Source organism: Lampetra planeri, chromosome 20 (genome assembly GCF_965212315.1).
Source record: "Lampetra planeri chromosome 20, kcLamPlan1.2.h2, whole genome shotgun sequence".
NCBI classification, from domain to species: Eukaryota; Metazoa; Chordata; class Hyperoartia; order Petromyzontiformes; family Petromyzontidae; genus Lampetra; species Lampetra planeri.
The window spans coordinates 2518494-2530590 of NC_136126.1; the positions used below are offsets into that span (position 1 = coordinate 2518494).

At 48.1% G+C, this 12097-nt stretch overlaps 1 protein-coding gene across 1 annotated transcript in view; it reads right to left on the reverse strand.

The window, feature by feature from the left end:
• ADGRD2 (adhesion G protein-coupled receptor D2) overlaps positions 1 to 12097 on the reverse strand; it is a 79696-nt gene that overhangs the window by 38790 nt on the left and 28809 nt on the right. The window contains exons 16-17 of the mRNA XM_078603670.1: positions 11695 to 11797; positions 6499 to 6652 (exon numbers count right to left, since the gene is read on the reverse strand). Of these exons, the coding sequence (XP_078459796.1) occupies positions 6499 to 6652; positions 11695 to 11797 (257 nt within the window). The remainder of the gene's footprint in view (positions 1 to 6498; positions 6653 to 11694; positions 11798 to 12097) is intronic.

Below are 12097 nucleotides of genomic sequence, written 5' to 3' on the forward strand. Positions count from 1 at the left end.
AGCTCTTTTTTCACAGACGTCCAAGTAAGTGAAGGGGCGGGTCAGAACGTTACAACAACAAACGATGCCAAAAACGTGATAGGAGCGTAAAGTATGGGAAAGGTAAGCGAATCACTCGAAACAACTTTAACAAAAAATCTTACCAGGTAAATCCCACTGCGCTCTAAGCTTATTTTTCAGAAGCGTTATTGAACGAGTCATCATTGTTCATTTTTTGGAACGGTGTCTGTTCACCTATAGGGATGTGAAAGCTGGTAAATTATACATACTGTACCCTACCTACAAAGCAAACTCGAAGCAACATAAATTATTTTTTATGAAGGTTGTTAACAATCTTCTTGGTTCTTTCGGTAAAGTCACATAAAAGGGAAATAAATAAATAATAATAATAATAATAAAAAAAATACATTATTTTTTATTTCCCACCTGATGACAGACGCTTGTGTTGCGCCCGAAACGTCGTGATTTATTTTTTTTATTTTACTTTATACCTACGTGACTTTACCGAAAAAAACAAAGAGTATAAAATAATAATACTTAGATAAAGGCAAGTTAGATCTATTGGACATGTAATGGGAAAACAAGCAACTGAATATGAATGTGCTTTGAGTAGGAAAATGCGAGGTACAAAAAACCGGGAGAAGACAGCTAATTAAGTAAATAATCAATTTGAACAATTAGATGCAACGGGGAGTATCTCATGCAAAGTTATTGGGTAACATCACGGACAGAGATCAATGGAAGGCAATGCTCACTGACGTATTTGAGAAAGGACGATGGCTCGTAAGATACTTTATTTAATCCGTAGTCTTAAGCCGGGCTTCCGTACCGGAGTTGAGATCGGTTGAGCGACCGAATTGCTCTCGAAATGGCACGACTGGATCACGTGCTTATTGCATATCACAGATTCAGAGAGTCGAGTCGCAGTGATGTTCCTATTTAAATGAGCCCTGAGGTTGGTGCTCACCACCCGTTTACAGCCGTGAGACGTTGGCGGGAATTCCGCGTTCCTATGGCGGGGACGGGTCTCTCCGTAGGCACCGTCGACGATTTTTTTTAAGCAAAACGCTTTTTATCGCGTTCATTTTTTTCTCTCTCTCTCTCGATAATTTCGGGGGAAACAAAAAGTTGTGGAGCAGGGTTGGGGGGCTGGATAGAAGCGGAGTCAACGCAGATCTTGCGTAAAACTCAGCGACTAATTTACGTGTTTGGCAAAATGAACGAAACGTGACACTTTTATGCAGATTTAGCCCATTTAGCTGTTGAAAATTGATGGGAAAATGTTTCCTGCCGATGTGTAAATTAGGTCTTGAGCCCTTTCCGCATGAAAGGAAATGCACGTTTGTTGACACTGTTTGGAGTACATTACCAATAAACGGCGAGTTAAAAACAATTTACCGTTCAAAATGTCGCATCAAACGTATCGTAAGTTTAAAAGGGGGCAGTTTATTTTTTGGGAAAGTTTTGGATTAGATTTTTTGCTCTTAACTTCTAAACCAGGACAGAAAATGAGCTGGCATCACGCAAACCAATTTTTTTTTAAAATCGCATTTATTTTAGATAAACAACTTTAATATGATGGCCAAAACTGTTCGGCTCCAGCCAGTTTATTTTCCGCTACATGAAAAAAGGGTCTATATCCAGTGAACCTCATGACCAGTATATAGCAGGGTCACCAGGGGTTGTTATGAACAGAGACCACAATAACCCCACTATGCATCACTTTTGAAAGCTCACAGCACGTTGAGAACAAAATAATGATACCGTTAGCTCACGAGCCCTCGCTGACGATCCCGTTACATATCGTACAAAGGATGGAACATGTACGGCGACGTGAATTTTGCGGGCGGTACTGTGTGCACGTGTGCTACTTTTATTTAAATTTTTTTTTATAAAGAAATGTTTCAATCGGCGTGTTTCGCATACTTCAGGCTGCTGCGTTGTTATGTGCCATTCCTGAAGGTTTTGAGCATTCATCATCGGGCCCTGGGCGATGCGTACTTCCAAGTGCCACCCTGACTATCACTCCAGAGATGTTGCGTGTGAAAGGGAGGACGGACAACCAACCGAGGTGTTCCCTGCGCCCGGCAATCAATCAAGCAGGGGGAGGGGGTCCTAACGCGAATGGCCAAATTTGTCCGACAACTCGAGTATATATATTAAAAAAAGTACCTATCAAGAATCAGTGGTGTAGCCCATGCTCTGGAAGTTATCAGAATCTTTAATTAGGCTGGAGGAATCAGATGAGATATGACGCTCTTTTTCACAGATGTCCAGTAAAACAGATGCTGCTAGTGACTGGTTCCTGGTGGTAAGTGGATAGATTATAGACAGTAGCTGCGACGTTGACTCCCCAATTAATCACGGATAAGAGCAGTCCCCACTGCGCTACGATTGCTGGAATACTGACTCGGTAGCGAGTCTACAGTCCGTGCACCACCGGATGTATCTTACCAGGGTCCGTCAGCAGCCACAATCAGCATTTGCGTCACCTCGTTGCAGGGAGGAAAACATACCTTGAAACCTGCACAAAATATTAGCCATGTCTAAAACAAATTCTGGGCGATCCCTATCCATATAAAAAAAACTATTAAACTATTTTTTTTATTTTACCACTGTGCTATTTAGTTATTTCTCAGAAGCCACCTGACCACAAATGAAAGTTCAATGCACTTGTTTATCATGTGGAAATGTATAGCAGCCAAATATTTTATACGGATGTTTCCAGGTGTGAAATGAACTGGAGAAAATTCCACGCGACCACGGGGAGAACAAGCAAGCTCCAAATACGCAGCAGGCGTCAGGGTCGGGATCGAACCCACGACCTCCTGTGTACCAGGCGAGGTAGTTAACATCTCGCCACCGTGGCATACACCGTAAAGTATGTATATAAGACTACGTGGGTGTCTCTGAGCTACAGCATCGGGCAGCAAAGCGCAGCGGCCGCGCACTGCGCGAGGAATCACCAACAGCCGACGTCACGGCGAGAGGGACTGGGGGCGAAGATAAGGTGGGGGGAGGATTTTCCAAAACAAGGAGAAAAAAAACGAAAGTCTCCACCGGTGCAACAAAAAAAAAGGAGGGAACGAAACCTTCCCTGACCGTCCGCTACGAACACGTGCACGCTCTGACACCGACACGCGTGTGCCACGCGTGACCCAGCACGAGGTGGGGGGGGCGGGGGTGCCTGTTAATCCCCAATGACGCGTGGTGTGAGGAAAGGAGAGAAGAGGTCGTTGGGATTTGTGGTTCTCCTTGAGGTGGTGTGTTTGTTGTTGTTGTTGACAGCTGCAAGTAACTAATAAGCTCCGCCAGCAGGGGGAAGGCGTTGGAAAGAATCACGGCGGAGCGGGGATGGCTTAACGACGACTGCAACAACACTGGGGGTTGGGGATTTGTGTTTATGTTGGATCAAACGTCCATGTAAATGAGTGAATTATACAAAAAGGCTCAGTTGTATTACTCTGGGTCTGAACGATGATGCGGTGACCGGTACCGCCGTCGTGGTACGAACCACGGTGACCCCGAGATTCGATACCCGACGGCTGACGTCCGTAGAGTGACAAACACACCGGGCAAATATCATGGAAAGGATAATGGAGTGTGCGAGTACCTCGTCTTGAACGGTGTGTTATCACGCGGCTGACAATAACTGGGATTTGTGTTTTTAATGTCCCGGGAAAACTGACAGATAGCCCAGGAAAGCGGCTACCTGGAAAAGTAGAGGATTCTGGGAGAAACCAGTACAGGTGGCGACCCTCAGGTATCACGTGTGTCGAACTTCTTTCGCACCGCACGTAGCCAACCGTGCTAATGGGGCAAGATACACAATCCGTTCCTGGGTGGGGATGGTGCCCCCCCCCCCGCCCCCCCCCCCACCTTTCACCAAACCGGCACAAACGAGCGCGGTGAAGTATGGTCAAACAATCCGCTTGTGTGTCTGTCTTTGTGTCTCCGTGTCTGTGTCTTGTCTCTCTCTCTCAAAAATGTCACACTTAACTTCTAATTTAGCAAGCTTTGGAAGAACGTAATCAACCAGGCTATGCGTTAATTGTGTGTTGATCGACTCTTTGTGTTGCATTGCATTGCATTTCAAAATTTTGCTAAGTTTGTTTGATTAAGTGTGTTTCTCTCTCTCTCTCTGTGTCCTCGTGTTGTAGTATTTCCTGCAGTCACGAAAGCTCCAAATCTCTCATTGACATGCTAATTTCTCTACCCCCCCCGCCTCTCTCTGCCCCCCTCTTTCTCTATTTAAGGCCTCGACACAGAGGCGTTGTTTCTCTGTGTGCCTGTGTGTCTCTCTCTGTGTGTATCTGTGTTATATCTCTCTGCTTATGTGTCTGTTTGTGTGTCTCCGTGTCTGTGTTTTGTCTCTCTCAAATTTAGCAATCTTTGGAAGAACGAATTCAACCAGGTAGGGTGTTGACTGTTATGTTAGCCGACTCTCTGTGTTGTATCGCATTATATTTCCAAGTTTACTAGGTTTGTTTTCTCTTTCATTTGTACCTGATGACGATTGCTTGTGTTGCAATCGAAACGTCGCATGCTATTATTTTACTTATTTTTTCTTTCTACGTGACTTTACCGAAAGAACCAAAGAGTAATCCGCCAGTAGTCGACGCGGCAGTGGATCCACGTGATTCTCTCGACCGACTCGTCACAACCCCCTTCTTCCCCTCCTGCCTCACATTCGGCCCGCGTCCCGTACGCCACCGAGCAAACACAACTCGGTAGCGGGCGGTTCTATTTTTTTTTTCTCGCTGTAAAATTTTATTTGGGAGTCTATGAAGGGAGTCTACAGTTGGTGGATCCTTGACCTTCCGCAATCACCTCATCTATATGCAGAGCACTTGACCTGCGCCGCGTGCGACGAGGGGAGGGCGTGAGTGCGCCGCTAAGATTGGGGTTATCCGAAAGGTGCTCGGGGTTTTGACACTTAATGTCCCCCCACCACCACCAGCCCCACCACCAGCCCCCCCCCCCCCCCCGTGCCGTTCAATCGCGGCGTTTTCCGAGTCAATCCCCTCCGTACTCTTGCCGGGACAGACGGAATGCGCTGGGGCGTGTTTCCAATTACTCTGCCCGTGAGTGTGGAGTGTGTGTTTTAATAGCGCGCACACACACACACACAAAAATCAATATATGCTGAGAATGAAAAACATGATCGCGTGCGTTCCAGTTGACGGGCTTTCAGGAGAGCTTCAGAATGTACCGGTATAGGCTGTCTCGATGTCTTTTGCACTCTTCATGGTATCCTTTTAAAACATTTGCGGATTATATATTTTTATTCTTGTGACGTATGATTGATTTTTTTTTATCAAAGAACCCGCTGGAATGTTTGTAACGAGAACTGCACACACCGATTCTGCTAACATTATTAAGCCATCATTGGAACCTCCTTTGCCAGTTGAAAAATATGATAATTGGTTTTTTACCCTTTTATCTGGCAACAAAACTGACACCTTTTTATTTTTCGTGAGACTAGGCGCTAAGTAAAGCTGTCTCGGGTGTGAACCAATCAATTTCAAGGACAGTGCATACATTATCAGAGTTGTGCTTTTTGTTTGCATTCCGACCGCAGGTATTGTGGTCAATGCAAACATGACTCCTTGTAAAAAAGGTGTCGTTTTGTTGCCAGATAAAAGGGTAAAAAAACAATTATCATTATTAAGCCAGTCACCGATATTAACTTGTGTGAGTAAAGCCCTTTGCTGCACGAGTGGCTACCCACAATGTATTGGGTGTCGGGGGTTGTGTGACCATACTTCACCACGCTGGTCATTGCGGCTTTGGTGAAGAGTGGATCACCCAAGGACCGGTTCGGATATCACTTGCACCTGTTGTGAGTTGTGGCCATGAATGGAACTCAAGCTACCACGTTCATGGCACACAGTGCGCTCGCCATCGCAAATTAAATTGTCACGTGGTCTATTATAGTTTCCGCTCACTCAACCGTTAAGCTAAAGAAGGATTTTCGCAACCAAGTGTAGCAATAAGATACGACGTTTTGCTTTAAAGCATCGTCAGGACAAGATCCAAGCGGTCATAATTAAAAAAGAGTTAATCAGAATTCTGAATTCACCGAGTGCCGCGGTAGCAAGACGTTAACTCCCTCGCTTGGTACTCAGGAGGTGGTGGGTTCGATCCCCATCCCGACCCTGACACCTGTACATTTTAAGTTTGCGTGTTCTCTCTCCCCCGTGGTCGCGTGGCTTTTTATCCGCGTTCACCGGTTCTCCTCGCCACATTTATCATCGATGTGCGTTGAAGAGTATTAGGTTGCTATAACTTTCCACACGATAAGCCACATCGGTGAGCTATCAATTGTGGCCAGGTCGCTTCTATAAAGGAACTATACAGCTCAGTGGGCCTTACCTAGTCAAAAAAAATAGTTTATAGTTTTTAAGAGTTAAAGAAATAACGAGGCGACGTTTGTCGATGCCGTCGACTAATGCGGTGGGTGGGTTGGGGTCGTGGTCGTTTTTGGCCCAGGCTCACCCCAGCCGATGAGGTAGTAGTGCTTCATGCGGCTCTCCTCGCTCAGGTTCACCGTGACCACTTTGCTCCACAGGAGGAGCCCCTCCACCAGCATCCACATGAACGCGGCCATGAAGAAGAGATGGAGCAGAGCCGTCACAGCCGTGCACGCCACCTACAGCCAGAAGGGAAGGCAGCGGCACGCGCAGAGGCACAGGTCACCCGTGTAGCCGCGGTGGCTAGGAGATGTTAACTACCTCGCCCGGTATGCAGGAGGGCGTGAGTTCGATCCCGACCCTGACGCCTGCTGTATATTTAGAGTTTGCATGTGGCTAAGAGATGTTAACTACCTCGGCCGGTATGCAGGAGGTCGTGAGTTAGATCCCGAACCCTTGACGCCTGCTATATATTTCGAGTTTGCGTGTTCTCCCCGTGGTCGCATAGATTTTTCTCCGGGTCCTTTGGTTTTTCTCTCCACGTTTAGAAACGTGCATTTCCAGTATTTGATTGCTATAAATGTCCACGTGATAAGCCACTACGTTGAGCTATCATTTGTGGCCAGGTCTCCTATGAAAATAAGCTTTTTAGCTCACTGGACCTGACCTGGTAAAACAATAGTTTGTTAAGTTTTTAGTTTAGACTTTAGACTGTTGGGGCAAGTGCTGTTAGCGAGTAGCAGCTACGAAGGACAGCACGGCACATGACGGGGGTGGGTGGTCAACATCACGCCCGGACGAATTTGTCTCCTGAGTGGCGATGTTTGAGGCTGAGTCGACCTAGAGGAGGCCCAGGACCGGTTCAGATAATCGTCACTGGTGTTGGTGGTCATAAGCGGCACACACACAATACACATATCCCCCTGTTGTAGCCTTTCACAGACTGTTAGGGCAAGTGTCGTTACCAAGAACCTATTAAGGATCATAATGGAAAGGTGTATGGGTGGGTGGCCAGCACCACACCGGGGCCGCTTTTGTCTCCCCAATGGTCATGTTTGCACACCGAACCAGGTACTCATTTAGGGCTGAGTGGATACGGGAGAGGCCCAGGAATGGTTCAGGTGTTTGTCATCGATGGTGGCCGGGAGACGGAATCGGACTCGGTTCGCCGGGTTCGTAGTGCAGTACACTAACCACTGCATTGCCGCTCACAGTACTTACACGCTCACGTGCACAAATCTCGTGAAAGCATTTTTACCACTCAGATTGGGGGTGGGTGTGAGTGGAAGAATTCTCATTTCTGTTTTACAGCTCAGGCAGTGGCAAAAAAAAAAATCGATATTTCTGTGATTGGGGGTGAGTCAATTCATAAGACAAACTGTACTTTTGGACTTCTTACAAAGTGGCTCTTAGTTTATCTACCCCCGGAGAGATTAAAGGCTGAGTCGCATTCCTACCGGGAATTGAACTTGCAAGTTTATGATTGTAAGATGCTCGCTGTAACCACTCTCATTATCTCCATCGTTAACCATCATTATCAGCCGTGGTCGATCTACTGTTGGATGAAGGCCTCCGCAAGCCGCTGCCTCTCACGCTCCATTCGATGCAACAACGATCCGCCCAGCAGATGCCCAACGTCGCCTTTGATTTCAAACAAACATTCTCAGCGAGAATGTTTGTTCATTGCCAGTGGTTGAATGCAGAGCGTGCGAGACGCAAGTGCGTGACTGAAAGTCACCTTGCAGTTTATTTACCCTGAGCCACGACCAATAAATCACGATGTAACACAATTTTTGTTCCTGGGTAGGAAGTGTTATTTCGTAATTGCTCATGCTTAAAATGTATAGAGAATGGCTATTATTCCCCACAAACTTTGCTTTTGTGAACAGGACAGTGATATTTTGAAATGTACCTATTTTTAATGAGAAAACGGGCGAATTTGTGTCTTTTACCGTTCGCATAAAGGCAGAAAAAAAACATATGAATCAAAATTTACATGTATTTATACTAAAGTAATACAACAATTCCTGCAAAAGATTTAGAAGTGAGTAGTTTTTGGAGATGTACGATTATACTGTAAATCACTTTCACGAATTAGGAAATAACACTTACTACCCAGGAACAAAAATGTTAAAATTTTTTGTTACACAGTGAATCACAAGTAGAGGGTGGAGAGGTGACTCAGGCACGAGCGCACAATGCTACGAACCCCAGCCAACGCGAGTTCAAATCCTCTGTCACAGCGAACATCAGCCAATGGTGATGAGTAATTTCTGAACCAGTTCTGTACCATAGAAGATTCGTTAACAAGTCAATTTCTCTCACCTGGGACCCACCCAACCCCCAGCCCGCTGTCTGCATTAAAGCAGAGAGCCACCGTACTACAATAATAATAATAATAAAACATTAAGGCTCCCAGCGTTACACGTCCCGGGGACTTCTCAAGCTGCACATTTGTCCTTGTTATCCCGCGTGGGTAAGCCCGCTACGATTGCACCGTCTCGCCCCTGCAACAACGTTGGCCCGATGCTCTTTAAATGTCGCAGGTAATTGGTGACCTTCGGGAAGGTCGCATTTCCCCACAGCTGCTGCCCGTCCGTCCCCCGTGACGAGACGGAAGGAAGCCCTGAGCCGGGCGGGGAGTGGAGGGAGGATGGCAGGACTACTCGCTGTGGGAAATACCACCATTTGACAATTGAGGGGGGTAACTGACTTGATAACTGGGCAGTGGGGGGTGTGACGATGCAGATGTTAAGTCGACAAAATGCAGCGTCTACTGTGTGTGTGGGGCGCTGTAGCCGATGGTGATAGTACGCACGATTGGATTAACACACAAAGGCGACCCAGGTCCAAATTTCCTGCCTGCAGCCCCCCCCCCCACTCAATCGCCTCAACTGCAGCATCCTGCCACTGCGTGAGCTGTCTGTCCTGAACGAGAAAGGTAGGAATCTACGTGGATTTTAATCGTAAAAGAAGGTTCTTATTCTTGATGCTTTCGGTAAAGTCACGTAGAAGGGAAATAATCTATCTCGTCTGCGCGATTTTTATTATTATTTCCCTTCTACGTGACTTTACCGAAAGAACCAAGAATATGAATCCCTGCAGTCACGAAAGCTTTAAATCAAAAGAAGGTGCTTGTTAATAATGCATACTTTTTATGCCTCAAGCCTATGAACCCTAAATTTGCCCGATTTATATTGGATCTGCAGGTGCTCAGCAGAGCTGAGCCCGGTTCGTAATTGTTTGAGTGACCACCACCACCACCACCACTACGAGGGCATGCCAGGCGTTGTGGTCGTGGGGCTGCGAGCTGTGAGCTACGGAGACGCAAGCCCCGAGTGTCTCCCCCTCGTGTAGGGCAGCGCGCCCATTCTCTGGGGGGGTTCTCCGGGGGGGTCATCTGGGGGGTTCTCTCCTCCAAACTCCCGTCGCCAATGGGACTGGTGGACGAACATCCCAGTCGGAGGCCAAGACCCATCCTAAAAGAAAACCTAGTCTTGAGACTCGGGCTATGAGGGCTTCAGAGTGAGGCTGGGAAATCAATGTCCATCTATTCCCCCTTCGCCCGCAGGGGATTTTTAGTGGGGTAGGCTCCAGCGGATTTCTCGCCCCCCTCCCCTCCCCCCAGCTGCATAGCCGTGACCCTGTTTAAAGGCGGGGGTTGGTGGGGGGGCACGGCAAGGCACAGTCAATGTTAAACAAACAGCTAAACTAATTTGAAAGCTAAACAGAATGAGTAACGATACGATCTGCCTTTATCTACCGTGCATTGGTCTCTAGCTCTCTCACCCCCCCGCCCCACCATGTGTGTGTGTGTGCGTGTGTCTGTGTAACCAAAGGGCTAAAGCAAAATAAAACGCCGCTGGTGCTCGTAGATTTCGCAGCAACATTTTTTTTATTGACTTTGAGAATTTGGAACGGGGGTGGTTGAAGGGGGGTGGGGGTAGGGGGGGGCTCAGCCCCCTCTTAACCCCCCCCCCCGCTAACGGGACTTGCGTCGTACAACCAACCGGTCTTCTAGGTGGAGGTGGTGGTGGAGGTGGAGGTGGTGGTGGAGGTGGAGGTGGAGGTGGAGGTGGTGGTGGAGGTGGAGGTGGAGGTGGTGGTGGAGGTGGAGGTGGTGGTGGAGGTGGAGGTGGAGGTGGTGGTGGAGGTGGAGGTGGAGGTGGTGGTGGAGGTGGAGGTGGAGGTGGTGGTGGAGGTGGAGGTGGAGGTGGAGGTGGTGGTGGAGGTGGTGGTGGAGGTGGAGGTGGTGGTGGAGGTGGAGGTGGAGGTGGAGGTGGTGGTGGAGGTGGAGGTGGTGGTGGAGGTGGAGGTGGAGGTGGTGGTGGAGGTGGAGGTGGAGGTGGTGCAGGTGAATTAATTCTACAGCTCCCTTTGTGAATCCACTGTTGGATGAACCCCCCCCCCCCACACACCATGTTGGTCGTGGAGGATGTTTGACCATACTTCACCACGCTGGTCAGTGTGACTTCGTGAGATTGGGAGAGGGGAAGGGGACGAGTGGGGAAGGGGGTGTAATCAGGGCCGGTTCAGATATCATTCGCTACTTTATTTTCGGGTTGGATGTAATTGGCGTGAGCCTGCACACGTGTGTGTGTGGAGCGCTGCGCTACGAACCCCGCTACCCGAGTTCGATTCCTGCTCACGGCCAACACCGGTAACGATTATCTGAACCAGTCCTGGGTCTCCTCTAGGTCGACTCAACCTCGAATGAGTAGTTGGTGCGGTGTATAAAAACTTCACCACTTGGGAGTTAAAGTGTCCAGGTGCGGCGTTGGCCAACCACCCCCTCGTTTTGCCGTTCTGGCCTTCATAATTGCTCACTGACAGCACTTGCCCCAACAACTTGTTAAGGCTATACGGGGGATCTTTGTATTTGTGCGTTTTGTCCAGCGCCTTCTCATCTCAGGGTGAAAGGCGCTTTAGAAGTGTACATCATTATCATATTCTTTGGGTCTTTCGGTAAAGTCACGTGGCTTTACCGAAAGCCCCAAACGAATATGAATTCCTGCAGTCACGAAAGCTTTGAGTCAAGATCATTATTATAATCATTACCGATGGCAGCCTTGGCCAGGAATTGAATTCTCGCGACTCGGCTCGAAGCACGGAGGGTACGTATACCCTCACCATTGGAACCTCCTTTGCCAGTAGCAAAATATGATAATTGTTTTTAACCCTCTTATCTGGCAACAAATCGGGTGTAATCAGGGCCGCATGTATTGTGGTCAATGCAAACATGCCTCCTTGTAAAAAAAAAGGTGTCAGTTGTGAGACCTACCCTGTTGGTGGTGGTGGAGCCACTGCACAGCAGCACGATCTGAGCTGCGGTCAGCGCGAGGAAGAGGTTCTTGTGGATGGACGTCCGGTCGGACTTGGGGATGCTGCGCACAGCCACGGCGCATAGAACACACCGAGGGAGATCCGACGGAAACACGTTGAAGATTTCGACACTTTTAGACGCGTTTTTGTCGAAGACAGGTTTTGGGTTGGAGCGAGAGGCCGCAACGATGAGCACGCCACGCTATGAGCCTGGGCGAACCGTGGCTCAATGATTGTTGTTGTAACGCTTTTACCCCCCCCCACCCCCCTACTGGACATCTGTGAAGAAGAGCTTCATAGCTCATCGGATTCCTCCAGTATGAATACATCCTCTGATTCTGAACCTGAGTTCGATTCCCGCT